Source organism: Aspergillus ambiguus, assembly GCF_047715705.1.
Source record: "Aspergillus ambiguus strain CBS 117.58 unplaced genomic scaffold BDV59scaffold_2, whole genome shotgun sequence".
Taxonomy (NCBI): domain Eukaryota; kingdom Fungi; phylum Ascomycota; class Eurotiomycetes; order Eurotiales; family Aspergillaceae; genus Aspergillus; species Aspergillus ambiguus.
Window position 1 is genome coordinate 558,995 of NW_027395515.1, and position 14,688 is coordinate 573,682.

The 14,688-nt window shown below is 57.8% G+C and overlaps 7 protein-coding genes across 7 annotated transcripts; 4 read left to right on the forward strand and 3 right to left on the reverse strand.

Moving 5' to 3' along the window:
* Window positions 1-27: 27 nt before the first annotated feature.
* On the reverse strand, window positions 28-2,182 carry BDV59DRAFT_46772 (chaperonin-containing T-complex subunit CCT4). Its single transcript, XM_073696454.1, has 7 exons — window positions 2,022-2,182; window positions 1,909-1,960; window positions 1,833-1,855; window positions 1,746-1,775; window positions 1,666-1,695; window positions 1,043-1,615; window positions 28-975 (listed from the first exon to the last, which is right to left on the reverse strand). Exons 1-7 carry the CDS (start codon window positions 2,067-2,069, stop codon window positions 121-123), a joined length of 1,611 nt encoding a protein of 536 aa, XP_073552365.1. The 5' UTR covers window positions 2,070-2,182; the 3' UTR covers window positions 28-120.
* Window positions 2,183-2,269: 87 nt separating this feature from the next.
* On the forward strand, window positions 2,270-4,046 carry rpt1 (proteasome regulatory particle base subunit RPT1). The gene is made up of 4 exons (XM_073688024.1): window positions 2,270-2,538; window positions 2,601-2,715; window positions 2,770-2,999; window positions 3,063-4,046. The coding sequence occupies exons 1-4, from the start codon at window positions 2,444-2,446 to the stop codon at window positions 3,940-3,942; spliced, it is 1,320 nt and encodes a 439-aa protein (XP_073552366.1). The 5' UTR covers window positions 2,270-2,443; the 3' UTR covers window positions 3,943-4,046.
* A 493-nt stretch (window positions 4,047-4,539) lies between these two features.
* On the forward strand, window positions 4,540-7,125 carry BDV59DRAFT_46997 (succinate dehydrogenase [ubiquinone] flavoprotein subunit). The gene is made up of 6 exons (XM_073696456.1): window positions 4,540-4,717; window positions 4,807-4,861; window positions 4,926-4,999; window positions 5,062-5,225; window positions 5,299-6,687; window positions 6,749-7,125. The coding sequence occupies exons 1-6, from the start codon at window positions 4,676-4,678 to the stop codon at window positions 6,966-6,968; spliced, it is 1,944 nt and encodes a 647-aa protein (XP_073552367.1). The 5' UTR covers window positions 4,540-4,675; the 3' UTR covers window positions 6,969-7,125.
* BDV59DRAFT_46998 (uncharacterized protein) lies at window positions 7,126-7,870 on the forward strand. Its single transcript, XM_073696457.1, has 2 exons — window positions 7,126-7,381; window positions 7,447-7,870. Exons 1-2 carry the CDS (start codon window positions 7,282-7,284, stop codon window positions 7,782-7,784), a joined length of 438 nt encoding a protein of 145 aa, XP_073552368.1. The 5' UTR covers window positions 7,126-7,281; the 3' UTR covers window positions 7,785-7,870.
* Window positions 7,836-9,427, forward strand: BDV59DRAFT_47003 (uncharacterized protein). The gene has a single exon (XM_073696458.1). The coding sequence runs from the start codon at window positions 7,956-7,958 to the stop codon at window positions 9,294-9,296; it is 1,341 nt and encodes a 446-aa protein (XP_073552369.1). The 5' UTR covers window positions 7,836-7,955; the 3' UTR covers window positions 9,297-9,427.
* A 9-nt stretch (window positions 9,428-9,436) lies between these two features.
* On the reverse strand, window positions 9,437-11,092 carry BDV59DRAFT_168080 (argininosuccinate lyase ARG4). Its single transcript, XM_073688025.1, has 2 exons — window positions 10,960-11,092; window positions 9,437-10,898 (listed from the first exon to the last, which is right to left on the reverse strand). The coding sequence occupies exons 1-2, from the start codon at window positions 11,015-11,017 to the stop codon at window positions 9,559-9,561; spliced, it is 1,398 nt and encodes a 465-aa protein (XP_073552370.1). The 5' UTR covers window positions 11,018-11,092; the 3' UTR covers window positions 9,437-9,558.
* Window positions 11,093-11,883: 791 nt separating this feature from the next.
* Window positions 11,884-13,900, reverse strand: BDV59DRAFT_197889 (uncharacterized protein; the record flags this gene model as incomplete). The annotated part of the gene is made up of 4 exons (XM_073693029.1): window positions 11,884-11,965; window positions 12,087-12,261; window positions 13,166-13,768; window positions 13,828-13,900. The coding sequence occupies 4 exons, from the start codon at window positions 13,898-13,900 to the stop codon at window positions 11,884-11,886; spliced, it is 933 nt and encodes a 310-aa protein (XP_073552371.1).
* Between the last annotated feature and the right edge of the window lie 788 nt (window positions 13,901-14,688).

The window sequence follows — 14,688 nt, forward strand, 5'->3', positions numbered from 1 at the left end:
CAATTATGTGCATTGATAACCACAATGTATCTATCTTTTGAAGTCGTCTGATTCAGGTAGAATTACTCGTCATGATAACACCCCATCTTAACTTTTCCCATGTTCCAGTTTTCCACCGTTTTACCTCGACAAAGCAATATCATCAATTCTCATGATCATCTTTACCGTCTCCGCCGCGAGTTCGATCGCGCTGGTGCTCACCAGGAGGGGCTGGAGGATGTTCTCCTCAGTGATATCGTCCTTCACGCCGCCACTGCGGATGCTCACACCCGCGTTGTGCTGTCCCTGGGCGTGACGGTGACGCAGATCGGTGACGACCTTGATCGAGTTGAGACCCGCGTTCTCGGCCAGCGTGGTGGGGATGACCTCCATGGCGTCCGCGAAGGCCTTCCAGCAGATGGACTCGGTGCCAGTGAGCTCGCGGGCGCGCTTCGCCAGCGCCTGGGCGACTTCGATCTCGGGCGCACCACCACCGGCGATCAGGGCACGCTTCTTCACCAGACAACGGATGACGCAAAGAGCGTCGTGGAGAGAACGCTCGGCCTCATCCAAGATGAGGTTGTTGGCACCGCGGGCCACAATGGACACGGTCTGGTTGTGGGCGGTGGCAGGGGTCTTGATGCCAGTGATCTTAACGTAGCGCGCACCGGAGGCCTGGACCTCCTCCACCAGATCGGCGGTGCCAAGCTTGTCCTCGGTGAAGGAGTCAACGTTGGCGACGGGCTTGCAGCCGAGGGTCTTGGACAGGAACTCGACTTCATCGCGTTCGATGTCCTTGATGGCGAGGATCTTCAGACGGGACAGGAAGTGGAGAGAGAGGTCGTTGACGGCGTCACGGAGGATGGATTTCTGGATGAGGAGGACGTTGCACTTGGTCTTCTGGATCTTCTTGACCATGTTGAGAAGGTACTGGCGCTCTTCCTTGAGGATCTTGTCCATCTGGCGGTAGTCGTTGACCACGATCTGGTTTTCCATCTGTGGGCGCCATGCGGTGAGTATGTTTTATCGAATGGGGGAAACGCGGGGTCGGTCGTCCACATACGTCTGGCTTGGGAGGGCTCAGCTGGAACTGAATCAAACCTATCCGGGCCTTCTCAATCCGTGTGGGTCCTCCACTGCTCTTGATGACGGGCTGGTTCAGCACCAGACCATCGACCATCTCGCTGTCTTCGATCGTGCCGCCGACCTTCTTCACTATACGGATGTTCCGGAGGTCCACGTTGTCTGCGGTCTTGGGGTCGACAACCTTCAGCACCGAGTCGACGGCCATGGGGCCAAGAAGGCCGGAGTGCTGCGACACGATCTTGGAGGAGAGGGAGGTAGAAGCGGCTTGGAGGAGAGTCGAGCGGTCCATCATGTTGATAGGACGAGACATGTTGTGGAGGATTTCAACCGCCGCGGCGGCGGCTCTTTGAAAGGACTCAGAGATGACCGTGGGGTGGATACCCTTGGACAGGAGACGCTCCGCGGCGCCGAGCAAGCTTCCTGCGATCACGACCACTGATGTTGTACCATCTCCAGCCTCGACATCCTGGGCAGCACTCAGGTCGACAAGCATTCTGGCGGCAGGGTGCATGACGCTCATATCCTTCAGCATTGTGTTCCCATCGTTGGTCTGCGGGGGGGTTAGGAGCGGGATTCAGGAGGCGGGAGGGGTGTCCGTACGATGATGGTGTTGCCCTTGGGCGTTTGGATCTAGAGATATGTTAGTAGGGACCAATCCAGCGAAGGAGACTTGATCATACCATCTTGTCCATACCCCTGGGACCCAACGACTGGTTGATAGGTTAGCCCCTCATCTGCGACTCCAAACAAATCTCGGCGAAGCGTACCGTTCTGATGGCATCGGCGACGGCTGTACGGGGTCAGCATAGACAATCCTCAACGACCGACAAGACGGGGACGTACCTCTAGCTGCCAGAATGTTGGACGTCCGCACCGCCATGGGCTTCTCCTTGTCCTGTCCGACTATCAGTCACGGCCCACAACTGAGTCTTTCCATCTCCGCGAGGAACACACACCTTGAAGGAGTTGTTTCCAACGGTCCCCTGGGAGACTGCGGTCGCCATTGTGAAGGAAGAGGCAATGCGAACCGGGGAGAAAAGAAGGTGAGAAGAGAGTAGGAGAAAGAGGTGGAATGATTGATATGGGGGAAGAGAGAGCGGCGGCACTTGGGAAATTCTTCCAGGTTGCTGATTTAATGCTTGGCGGGCGCTAGTGCCAAAACAGCTCCAACCGACGCAACCACCCAAAGCTGCAAGCTCACCATCAACCTCAACTCTCTGCCTCACGTCCACCACCTCCATCACATCCCATCAATTTCGTTGATTCTCCGTTGCCTCCGGTCTTAACACGTTTGCATACTCCGAACCCATCGATTCCTCTCTTGATTGTCCCGTAACCCCTTCCACCCCGTCCCGTCTGTTCGCCGCCGCCTCTCACCATGCCGAGCGCCACGGGTGAGAACTGGGAGAAGTACAGCAAGAACTACGCCGATGACGAGGAGCCTGAGAAGAAGATCACTCCTCTGTCCGATGAGTATGTTATCTGGGTCTGGTTGGATGGACGTGGAGCTATGAGCTCCGGCTGACTCCGTCTAGGGACATTCAGGTGCTGAAGACGTACGGCGCCGCGCCCTACGCCAACGCTTTGAAGAAGCTCGAAAAGCAAATAAAGGACAGACAGGCTAGTGTTAATGAGAAGATTGGCGTCAAGGTAATCCCTCTAATCGCCCAGGTCCTCCAACCGGCAACTGTCTGACGTGTCTAGGAATCCGACACCGGTCTGGCTCCTCCGCATCTCTGGGATGTTGCTGCCGATAGACAGCGCATGGCCGAAGAACAACCACTGCAGGTAGCCCGTTGTACGAAGATCATCCAAGACGAGAAGGACTCGGATAAGAGCAAATATGTCATCAATGTCAAACAGATCGCCAAGTTCGTGGTCAACCTAGGGGAGCGAGTGAGTCCGACAGATATCGAGGAGGGTATGCGGGTTGGGTATGTCTACAGAATCCCGACGATGGTCGCTCCCAGCGCTCCATGCTAATGTATGATCTACAGTGTCGACCGGAATAAGTACCAGATCATGTTGCCCCTTCCTCCGAAGATCGACCCCAGCGTGACGATGATGACGGTCGAAGACAAGCCCGACGTGACCTATGGCGATGTCGGTGGATGCAAGGAGCAGATTGAGAAGCTGCGGGAGGTCGTGGAGATGCCTCTGCTGTCCCCCGAGCGGTTCGTCAACCTCGGTATCGATCCGCCCAAGGGTGCTCTGCTATACGGACCCCCCGGTACGGGTAAGACGCTTTGTGCTCGAGCTGTGGCCAACCGAACCGATGCGACGTTCATCCGAGTCATTGGCAGTGAACTGGTGCAGAAATACGTTGGTGAGGGTGCCCGCATGGTGCGAGAGCTGTTCGAGATGGCCCGCACCAAGAAGGCATGCATTATCTTCTTCGACGAAATCGACGCCGTCGGTGGTGCCCGTTTTGACGATGGGGCCGGTGGTGACAACGAAGTCCAGCGTACCATGCTGGAACTGATCACGCAACTGGATGGATTCGACGCCCGCGGTAACATCAAGGTCATGTTCGCGACCAACCGACCCTCCACGTTGGACCCGGCTCTGATGCGTCCCGGTCGGATTGACCGCAAGATCGAGTTCTCTCTGCCGGATGTGGAGGGCCGTGCGAACATCCTCCGCATCCACGCCAAGAGCATGTCGGTGGAGCGTGACATTCGGTGGGAGTTGATCTCGCGCCTGTGCCCGAACGCGACGGGAGCCGAGCTTCGGAGTGTGGCCACGGAAGCAGGAATGTTTGCCATCCGGGCCCGCCGCAAGGTCGCGACCGAGAAGGACTTTTTGGCGGCAGTGGACAAGGTGATCAAGGGCAACCTGAAGTTCAACTCGACGGCGACGTACATGCAGTACAATTAGGGGGTTTTTGGGATTGCAGATGGATGTATGACATTAATAGTGTGTACTCGGTATAGGCGAACCATGATGGATTGTTCTATGTAATGGACTTGGGTATCTACGGCGTACTTAGGGAGGCTGTAGGTGCTCCGTAGTGTTGTATGCGGTAGACGATCGTAAGTGATAGTCACGTGATCCATATCATCGATTATCTAACCCATGACCACACCACCAGTAATACCAGTAACTACAAGTAACTACTAGGTACAACACTAGGTACAATACTACGACTCCGTGCCAATACTAGACACGAGCTGCCTCATCCCTCTACTCCACGGTGTTCGACCTCCATCCACCACCCCGGCAATGCTTCGGGTCCTCCACGACAGCCGTGCCGCTCCGGAATTCCTCGCTCTAACCGGGTTAAAAGAACACCGGCCACGTGCCTGCGCCCGCTCCGCCAATCAGCAGCCGCCGGCTGCCCGAGGTGATTACCACTGCGCGCCCGCTGATTGGTGTTCTCGGCCCCGGTCTTCCCCGTCGGCAAGTGCGCGGTGCTTATGTCAGCCAGCCCTTCCGCCCAAGCAGAAACGACGATCCAAAAGTTGCTGCAACCAACGACTTCACCATTTCCCAAGTGTTCCAATCTCCTCTCCTCTCTCCTCTCTCCTCCCTCCCCTCTTCTCGTCCACGCTCTGTCTCTCCCCCTTCGTCTCAGTAGAGAAGTGTTCTCTTTTCTTTTGATCCCGCCATCATGAGCTCCCTGAGCTTGCGGAGCCTAGCTCCCGCTTCCAAGGTCCGTTTCTCCGACCTACTGCCGGCATCTGACTTCGCTGGTCGCATGCCCTGCGCGCGCATTGCATACTGACCATCCTGCTTTGACAGATCTCCCGTGCCCTCCGGGATCAGAGACGTCTTTTCTCTTCCTCTCGCCCCGCTGGTACGTCGGAGTCCGCTGCAAACCTCCCCTGTGCCCGTCCATCCTAACTGACCCCCGTCGTTAGCCCGCATTTTCGGCAACGGTCCTCTGCGCGCAAAGGAAGCCAATGGCTACATCTCCGAGAAGTACCCCGTCATTGTAAGCTTCTCCTTACTCCGGAATGTCTTCTGTGACCGTCTCGGTTCTAATTCGACCCCCAGGACCACGAGTATGACGCTGTCGTCGTGGGTGCCGGTGGTGCCGGTCTGCGTGCCGCCTTCGGTTTGGCCGAGGCTGGTTTCAACACCGCTTGTGTCTCCAAGCTCTTCCCTACCAGAAGTCACACTGTCGCTGCGCAGGGTGGTATCAATGCCGCCCTCGGAAAGTACGTCATCGTCCGCCCGCGCAATAGTTGATTCGTCCCGACCCAATTCGCGCTAACCCTGTCCCCCTTGTAGCATGCACCCCGATGACTGGAGATGGCACATGTACGACACCGTGAAGGGTTCGGACTGGCTCGGTGATCAGGACGCCATTCACTACATGACCCGTGAGGCTCCCGCCTCCGTTCGTGAGCTGGAGGGTTACGGCTGCCCCTTCTCCCGTACCGAGGATGGCCGTATCTACCAGCGTGCCTTCGGTGGTCAGTCGCGTGAGTTCGGCAAGGGTGGCCAGGCCTACCGTTGCTGTGCCGTCGCTGACCGTACCGGTCACGCCCTTCTGCACACTCTCTACGGACAGTCCCTCCGTCACAACACCAACTACTTCATCGAATACTTCGCCCTCGACCTGCTGATGGAGGACGGTGAGTGCCGCGGTATCCTCGCCTACAACCAGGAGGATGGTACTCTCCACCGTTTCAAGGCCCACCACACCGTCCTGGCCACCGGTGGATACGGTCGTGCCTACTTCTCTTGCACCTCCGCCCACACCTGCACTGGTGACGGTATGGCCATGGTCGCCCGTGCCGGTCTCCCCAACCAGGATCTGGAGTTCGTCCAGTTCCACCCCACTGGTATCTACGGTGCCGGTTGTCTGATCACCGAGGGTGCTCGTGGTGAGGGTGGTTACCTCCTCAACTCCCAGGGTGAGCGTTTCATGGAGCGTTACGCCCCCACCGCCAAGGATCTGGCCTCTCGTGACGTCGTGTCCCGTTCCATGACCCTGGAGATCCGTGAGGGCCGTGGTGTCGGTCCCGAGGCCGACCACATCTACCTCCAGCTCAGCCACCTGCCCGCTAAGCTCCTCCACGAGCGTCTGCCCGGTATCTCCGAGACCGCGTCCATCTTCGCCGGTGTCGATGTTACCAAGCAGCCCATCCCCGTCCTGCCCACCGTCCACTACAACATGGGTGGTATCCCCACCAAGTACACCGGTGAGGTCTTGACCGTCGATGAGCAGGGCAAGGACAAGGTGGTCCCCGGTCTCTACGCCTGCGGTGAGGCCGCTTGTGTGTCCGTCCACGGTGCCAACCGTCTCGGTGCCAACTCCCTTCTCGATCTGGTTGTCTTCGGTCGTGCGGTGTCTCACCGTGTCCGCGACATCGCCTCCCCTGGCAAGCCCCACAAGGAGCTCGCCTCCGACGCCGGTGCCCAGTCCATCAAGGACCTCGACTTCGTCCGTACCGCCGAGGGTCCCAAGTCCACCTTCGACATCCGTAACGCCATGCAGAAGACTATGCAGTCGGATGTCAGTGTCTTCCGTACCCAGGAGAGCTTGGATGAGGGTGTTGAGAAGATCCTCGATGTCGATACCTGGTTCGACCAGGTCGGCACCAAGGACCGCAGCATGATCTGGAACTCTGACTTGGTGGAGACCCTTGAGCTCCGTAACCTCCTGACTTGCGCGTACGTATCTCCTGTGAATGTGAGAGCCGATGGGATCAGTTGACTGACTTGGTTGAATTAGTACCCAAACCGCCGTCGCCGCCGCCAACCGTAAGGAGTCTCGTGGTGCCCACGCCCGTGAGGACTACCCCGACCGTGATGACGAGAACTGGATGAAGCACACCCTCACGTGGCAGAAGACTCCTCACGGCAAGGTCGAGCTCGGATACCGTGCCGTTGAGGCCAACACTCTGGATGAGGCCGAGTGCAAGCCCGTGCCTCCTTTCAAGCGTGTCTACTAAGCGCGCTTTCGGAGAGGTTGCTGAGGAGGAGCTCCATAATGAAGCCGTGCGAGGTCCACTGAATTGACCTCGTGACGACTGGGGGGAGTTGGACGAAAGAAAAAGAGCGTCATGAAAATTCAGGCTGTGCTTATCTCTTGTGTTTATATGTGTATATCCATTTTTCCTTCCAGGCGATGAGTTTGGTGTACTCACGTTCGTGTTTTTTATAGCCGTTTATTACCATACAATTGGAGTTTCCTTGCGTTGTTAATCATCCTCTTATCATCTTCTGGGTCTGTCGTCGAATGTTCTCGAGCGGTTGATTCTTTCTATGTGCTTGGTACGACATGCTCACCGCGGCTGGACAGGACATCATGCAGCTCTTTGTTCCTGCAGGCCCTCAGCGGGTCAGACATACAAAGAAAAACGTGGTAAGAGGCTTAGCTGGCATAATTATAGCATCGCTGGCATTGAAATGAGGCTGACTTGCGGCAAGGCAGGGCAAACTGCAACGGAGTTTCAAGGCCCTCGGGGCGTAGGCCGTCGGGGCAGAGCAGACCGTCACTCCCCCACCAAGGCCGATGTCTCAAATCGGCTTCTTGTGCTGGATGCAATCGTCCTCGCTCTGGTCCCCCGACGCAGCCACCTTCTTGGCCGGCCGTTAGTGGAAAGTCAGCGTTGTGCGGTAGACAAAGAAGCATCCATTCTTGTCACAACAACCCACTTTTTTCCCGGATCTTTGTCAAGCAGGCGATGCCCCGGTTGAGGACCATGGATCGTCGCTGCGAGGAATTGTTCAATTCCTATGAGGGTTCTAGAGAATACATAGGATGAATCTCGGGATGGTTTTGTGGACAGAACAGTCCGTTTACGCCTTCACCTATTCCTCAACCTGAGCCGGCTCTCTTGGTTGATTCATTAGAGCATGTTTCGTTCGTTCGCTATTGATCTCCTTGCTGTCTGTCTCTTGTCAGAATCGTTCGTTTTCTCTTCACCAGCTTGGCTATGGCCCAACTACCGGTCCGAAACATATCGTGCCCTGCTGGGAAGCAGTGGTATGTCTGCTCCGCAGGCAACTATCATGGTTGTTGTGCGGTAGACCCGTGCACGACGGGAGTTTGTCCTGACGAGAATGGCGTGCTGTCGATGTCTTCGTCCACGGCCACACCCACCATGTCCTCGACGTCGACACGTACAAAGGCCGAGACGACGCAATCTTTTTCCTCGACATCGACTTCGTCTATCACGGCGAGCGCGCCCCCTACAGAAGCAGTGTCCTCAGCCCCCTCGACAGTAGTCAGCTCCGCAAAGGCTGCTCACAAGAAAAACGAAATGGTCGTTGGAGGCGTCGTGGGTGGCGTGGTCGGCTTCCTGGTGCTGTTGGGTATGGCACTGTTTCTGCTGTGGTACTCTCGCAGGAAAAGACATGGCCGGGAGGTGTCTGCGCATCCTATTGTGTCCTTGAGTGGCCTCCGCCCCAAACGCGAGAGACGCAAAAGGCCCGGTCTTGTCACCGATCGACCGAGTATGGAGTATTCCTCTGATGATTGTATCACCACTTCTTACTCATCGCACGCAGAGTCCAACGCCAGAAACACGAAGGGTCCTTTTCGACCATCACCGGCCAGAACGCCGCCGACAAAGCCGCCCACGAAGCCGTCTCCCACAAGAGCTTCACCGACGACCCGAGTGTCGCCAGCGGGACCTGCAACCAGACTCCCTCTCTCGAGACAGCCACCTACCGACCCGCCGTCCACCGGACGCTCCCCAACATCGACGACAATCCACACGGCCCGTTCCATCGTCACTACCAATACCACCAACAGCTCCTCGACGACCCCGACCATTTCTTCGCTAACGTCCTCGAACGTGTCCCTGCCTATCGGCCGGACCGGCAGTGGACTTACTACCCGTTCCCATAGACAGCTTCCTGCCGTCCGTCAGCGCCCAACGCTGCGAACACCTCCAGAACTCCCTGACACAGGGTTCTACAGACAACGGGCCGAGCTGCCCTCGTCGTCGTCGCGCGAGCTGATCAATAAGTTTAATCCGCGCCGCCAGCTCTGCAAATCGGTCGAGTTCGAGAACGGATCATTGCATGACGCCGCGGATGCAGGCGGACAGCCGCGCGCAGGCCCCGTCGTCACCGCAGACGGGGCGGTCCTTACCGCGAACTTTGAGCGGATGTCGTGCCCGGACGAGGTTCTGAGCACATCGAGTGACAGTGTCAGTTCCGCGCATGTGATGAGTTTCATGCAGTACGATCCGGAGTGGGACGCGGCGCTGCCAGCATACCAACCTTCCTGGAGGAGGAGCTTAAAGTTAGAGAAGATCGAAGAGTCCTGAGGATATGTGACGTTTACTACACCGTACTTAATGTCTGATTGTGCTGTGCAAGTTATTGTACCATTGTTTGTTGATTACAGGGGGCAGTTGCATCCATTCTGATTTGGCACGTCGTCGCTCGTTCTGTACAATACGGTTGATGGTGACTTAATCCATTTATTCTATGTAATATGCACATGTGGCGTAACATCGCATGACTTTTTTTTATTCATCTTCCAAGCACCTACCCGGAAAGCATCGTCATCGTCATCGTCATTGGCATCTAAAGCAGTCCCTTGAGGACGGCGGTTTGCTCCAACACGGCCCGACGGCTCGTTCCGCCGACCGCATCCTTGAGCTCGACGGCGCGCTCGTAGTCCAGACAGGCGCGGACATCGTCGTCGAAACGGGCATCGACGGTCTTGAGCTGCTCCAGGGACAGGGTGTCCATGGGCACCTTGTTCTGCTCGGCGAGCTGGACGACGCGGCCGGAGATGTGGTGGCCCTCGCGGAAGGGCACGCCCTTGCGCACGAGATAGTCGGCAATCTCGGTGGCCAGCATCTCGGGGGCCAAGGCGGCGGTCATCTTCTCCGGGATGGTGGTCAGGGTGGACAGCACGCCGGTGGCGATCTGGATGCTATCGCCGACGGTCTTGATGTGGTCGAGCAGCGGCTCGACGCTCTCCTGCAGGTCCTTGTTGTAGGTGGTGGGCAGGCCCTTGATGGTGCACATCAGGCCGGCCATGTGGCCGAAGGCGCGGCCGGACTTGCCGCGCAGCAGCTCGAGGCTGTCGGCGTTCTTCTTCTGCGGCATCAGCGACGAGCCGGTGGAGTAGGCGTCGGACAGGCGCACGAAGCCGTACTCCAGGCTGCTGTAGATGATGAGATCCTCGGCCCAGCGCGAGATCTTCAGCATGAACGAGGCGCCCCACTGCATGGTCTCCATGGCGAAGTCGCGGTCGCCGACGGCGTTCATGCTGTTGTACAGCAGGCCGTCGAAGCCGAGCTCGGCGGCCATGGCCTCGCGGTCGATATGGAACGGGTTCCCGGCGAGGGCGCCGGTGCCGAGCGGGCTGCGGTTGACGCGGCGGGTGACCTCGCGCAGCCGCTGGAGCTCGCTCGCGAACGCGGTCGCGTGCGACAGCAGCCAGTGGCTCCAGCGCACCGGCTGCGCCTTCTGCAGGTGCGTGTAGCCCGGCATGATGTAATCGAGCTCGGCCTCGGCGCGGCTGACGCACACGCGCACCAGGTCGGCCAGGAAGCCGTCCAGCCGCCGCAGCTCGTCGCGCAGCCACAGCCGCATGTCCGTCGCGATCTGCTCGTTCCGTGACCGCCCCGTGTGCAGCTTGCCGCCGATCTCCTTGCCCACCAGCTCCGACAGCCGCCGCTCGTTCGCCGTGTGGATGTCCTCGTCCGTCGCCGTCGGGGTGAACGTCCCCGTCGCCCACTCCTCGGCGATCTGCGCGAAGCCGCGCTCGATCGCGCTGAACTCATCCGCCGTCAGGATCCCCGTCTTGGTGTTGGCCCGCGCGAAGGCGAGCGATCCGGCAATGTCCTGTTTCCAGAGGATGCGGTCGTACGGGAGCGATTGGTTGTATTGCACCATGAGGGGGTCAAGGCCCTCTGCGAGGGTAGCGGGGTTAGTGGATGGATTCTTGGTGGGGTGGTGGGATTGAGCACGTACGGGTGAATCGGCCTCCCCAGAGCATGTTCTCGCCGACGGCGGCCTTAGGGGCGCTCATTGTGGTGAATTGGGGAGTTGGGTGGGAGTAATTGGGGGTGAAGGTGGTGGTGGTGATGCGGTGAGAGGAAGCAAGAAGAAGATGGTGATAATGATGATTCATCCGCAGTTGATTGTGTTGGGTAAGCGGCCGGCGCTAGCTGTTTTGGGCAGTGGGCGGACTATCCATCATCCACTTCGAGTATGTCCGGAGGAGATATCGACACGTTACTATGGAGTACGGGTTATGGATGTCTCTCGTATCGGCTGTGTATTGTTTATGGAGGTATGCTATGATTTAGGATTGCTATGTGGTTCTCGTAGGTTACGTGTTCATCCAGCATACCCAGAAATATACGGCGTATACACTAACAATATATAATCGATTTACTACCGTAGCATAATATACTCTATACATCAACTCTCAACTCCTGCACGCCTATCTACCACCTACGAACCAATCGATACATAACATTCGAGAATATTCGAACATTCGAACATCCCTGACCACTGCTGCATCTCGATCGCAGCTGAAGACCACGATCGATCGTGACAATGTGATGCACCTACAGTATACACGTCGAGCAACTCCACCCCGATCCAAGACCCCGGGTCAACGTGCCCAGCGCCAAGCGGCTGACATCTGCCAGGGCAACGATCAACTCGGGCTTTGACTCAGGCACGCCACGTTAGCAGCAGTTGAATCGCCGACAGGAGTCATATTCAGCGTCGAATCAAAAAACGATATTTGCAAAAGAAAGGCACTAATCCCAGAGCTTGGGACAGGCGCGGCGATGACCGGGGCTGCCGTGGGTGTGCCCGTGCGGATCTCCCAGGCGTGGTACGGTTGACAAATTTCCCTTCCAAAAGGGGTATCGATGGACCAGGTTAGGGCGCGCTGGGGAGGACCCCGGCGGACCCGGCGACGGGGACCTGGAGACCACCGGGAGAATGGTGCCTGGGAGGGGCGCTAGTGAGGGATGAGCTGCGATGTTGAAGGATCCCGAGATCGAACGAGAACCGGTGTGTTGGGAGGATAAGGGGGGGGAGGATTCTCTTGTTCTGGATGTATCGCGAGGATGGAGACGGACCCGACAGACTGGATAGATGACAGATGCCGGACGAGAAGAGTATAGTGGCGGGTTGGCGAGTCAATAGTCAGCGCACGCGCCTCGGACGACGGTGGAGACGGTTCTGACAGAAACCGGTCCGAGGAGAGGGCTGTCATGTTCGACAGGAGACGGCCGTAGGACAGACCGACGGGCCCTAAGACAGGAATTGGGTCAGGGACGGATGTGATGGCTGCGAGAGACTACCCCTGAGGAGCCGGGATTATGGAAAGTCCCATAGCAACGGGACGGATTGGATTAGGGCATTCGCTTATGCATGTGTATCTTGCGGAGGATGAGGAAGATGATGAAAGTCCATGCGCTGGAGACCATTTCCGCCCAACGTCGAGTGGACAACCGTCCAGAGCAGAGTTAACCTAGAAGCTTAGTCGATCATCGACCACGCTAACCAGCAAGATTTGTCATTTCGGCTCTCCATCAGAGCTGCTCTGGGCTGCTCAGAGCTGTGGCGGTGCTGCTGCCCCTGAACGACTATTTCTCCTGCTATGCCCGTCTCGTGCTAGCGGCCAATCCTTCAGACGGTGGGGATGTGATTTGGAATTGCCTTATAATTAATTCTCCATGCCACATGTCAGCCCTGGGGCCCGTTGTCTGTCGACGGCCAAATGGCACCTGTCAAACCCTCCGGCGTATAGCTAAATTGTGATCGATGGACGCGTATCCCCCCCAACGAGGCTGGCTGGCTGGAGTCCTTCTAGAAGCAATTGCCTTCCATGCAGATGCAGCAGCGGGCGGTCCTGCAGCTCGTATTCCGCCCGCGTGGATCAATATCGATCAATATAGCTTCAATCTATTTAGATTACCTCCACTTCACTAACTCCCCCATCATCCTGGCCGGAGACCGCGCCCTCTCCGCAGGCAGCAAAGGACTGACCGATAGATGGCTCGCCTCCATACACCGGGCTCGGGACAGAAATCGAAATGTAGACCACAAATGAAACTGAATTAATCTAAGGAGTGACTCGATCATCAACATCGTAACCTCATCGCATGCATCATCAATGCTCCCCCTCTCCCCCACCCGACTCTTCACCACGGACTCCGCGGTCCAACCATCCAATCCTCCATGGCCAACCACTCGCTCCACTGCGATTCCGCCATGCGCAGCTCCTCCTCCGTCGGTTCGCGCAGCGGCCGCAGGAACGGCGTCTGTTCGTCCGGCTGTCCATCGTACGCCGCCTTGGTCGACGCCCACCCGCCGCTCTTCGCCGTAAACAAGTAATTGATGCGCTCCTGCTGCCAGATCGTCGCGAGCCCGCCGCGCCACTCTGGCCCAAAGAACGCCTGCAGCACCGCCGGCGTGTCGTGCGCCGTGACGATGAGCCGCCGGATGTACGTTCGCAGCAGCGACCCCGTGGGCGCCGCGGTCGACGCCCGCTGGCCCGGCAGCCGCATGTTGAGGAAGGCCGCCAGCGACTGCACCGCGGGCGTATGCTGGCCCTGCTCCACGAGGAACTGCAGACACGCTTGGTACTGCGGGTACCATTGGCTCAGGTCGACGTGGTACATCTCCGTTCCGGACCGGTCCATGGAAACGGGGGCCTCCTGGCTGGGACTGCGCGGCCACGGCGTGGCCAGTTCTGCGGGCGACAGGACCGGCGTGTGGACCGGTCTGGCGTACGCTGTGTCTGCGTCCATCGATTCTGCGGGTGCAATGAGCATGGGTTCGGGGGTCTATAGTATGGATGGGGGCAGGGCTTACTGGGGACGTGGGAATAGGCAAGAGAGGGAGACGGGGAGGCATCCCAGCAAGGTGATTCCGATTCCATGTTCATTGTATGATAGGAGACTCAGGCGGATGAATGGAATTGTGCAAGTCAAATGGGATAGGGACTGGACAAGAACCCCCGGGGAGGCCTCCTTAGTTATAGTGCAGGACCGACGGGCATGCCGACAGATGACGACAAGGAATAATGCTAGGGCACGGCCGTTCTGCCGGGACAAGTGGAGCGGCCATACGCACATCCTGAGGATCTGAGGCATTGCCCTCCAGAAGTTTGGAAATAGTTCTGAGCACTATTGGCATTGGGACAAGCCACAGATGGGGGAGGAGCCACAGGGGGAAAGCCACGGCATGTGGCACAGCACGGTGAAGCCAGACTTTTCTGTGGCTGTGCACTGTTTACTTTTTCCCCCTTGCGCTTAGACCGTCGATACCTGCCTGTTCCCACCCCCCTTTTTCCCTCTGCTCGGCTCTAAGCGGACCCAGGCCCAGGAACCTGGAAACCCCGATGGCACTAGCGGAAAAGATTTGGAAGACTGCCTCTTAGCGTGTTGATCCTAGTCCTGGTCAGGTCTTCAGCCAGCCATCACGTCGTCTTTCTCGGCCTAAGAGCCCTTAGTCTTCTTGAATTAATCCAAAACCACATCCCTCCCATATCATCCACGCGAGAACCCACACCACAATCGACCGATTCACCACCAGTTGGGAGAAAGCGTCGGAGGCTGAGGGACGCACCCCGTTGCGCCGGCGGCGGGGCTTGAGGGAGTTGGGAACCAGCAGGATGGGATGGGAAAATCAATAGTCAGCAATCTTCCCTCCCTCACGCGGATGTGACAGCTC

Excerpts from the sequence above, each read along its gene's own strand:
- BDV59DRAFT_46772 (XM_073696454.1), bottom strand. The coding sequence starts at position 2,069 with ATGGCGACCGCAGTCTCCCAGGGGACCGTTGGAAACAACTCCTTCAAG. Across the intron at positions 1,856-1,908 it reads CAACATTCTGGCAGCTAGAG|CCGTCGCCGATGCCATCAGA; the intron begins GTACGTCCCCGT and ends GACCCCGTACAG. Across the intron at positions 1,696-1,745 it reads CCAGGGGTATGGACAAGATG|ATCCAAACGCCCAAGGGCAA; the intron begins GTATGATCAAGT and ends ACATATCTCTAG.
- rpt1 (XM_073688024.1), top strand. The coding sequence starts at position 2,444 with ATGCCGAGCGCCACGGGTGAGAACTGGGAGAAGTACAGCAAGAACTAC. Across the intron at positions 2,539-2,600 it reads ATCACTCCTCTGTCCGATGA|GGACATTCAGGTGCTGAAGA; the intron begins GTATGTTATCTG and ends GACTCCGTCTAG. Across the intron at positions 3,000-3,062 it reads GAGGAGGGTATGCGGGTTGG|TGTCGACCGGAATAAGTACC; the intron begins GTATGTCTACAG and ends TATGATCTACAG.
- BDV59DRAFT_168080 (XM_073688025.1), bottom strand. The coding sequence starts at position 11,017 with ATGAGCGCCCCTAAGGCCGCCGTCGGCGAGAACATGCTCTGGGGAGGC. Across the intron at positions 10,899-10,959 it reads CTGGGGAGGCCGATTCACCC|AGGGCCTTGACCCCCTCATG; the intron begins GTACGTGCTCAA and ends CTACCCTCGCAG.
- BDV59DRAFT_47003 (XM_073696458.1), top strand. The coding sequence starts at position 7,956 with ATGGCCCAACTACCGGTCCGAAACATATCGTGCCCTGCTGGGAAGCAG.
- BDV59DRAFT_46997 (XM_073696456.1), top strand. The coding sequence starts at position 4,676 with ATGAGCTCCCTGAGCTTGCGGAGCCTAGCTCCCGCTTCCAAG. Across the intron at positions 4,718-4,806 it reads GCCTAGCTCCCGCTTCCAAG|ATCTCCCGTGCCCTCCGGGA; the intron begins GTCCGTTTCTCC and ends CTGCTTTGACAG. Across the intron at positions 6,688-6,748 it reads CGTAACCTCCTGACTTGCGC|TACCCAAACCGCCGTCGCCG; the intron begins GTACGTATCTCC and ends TGGTTGAATTAG.
- BDV59DRAFT_46998 (XM_073696457.1), top strand. The coding sequence starts at position 7,282 with ATGTGCTTGGTACGACATGCTCACCGCGGCTGGACAGGACATCATGCA. Across the intron at positions 7,382-7,446 it reads GACATACAAAGAAAAACGTG|GCAGGGCAAACTGCAACGGA; the intron begins GTAAGAGGCTTA and ends ACTTGCGGCAAG.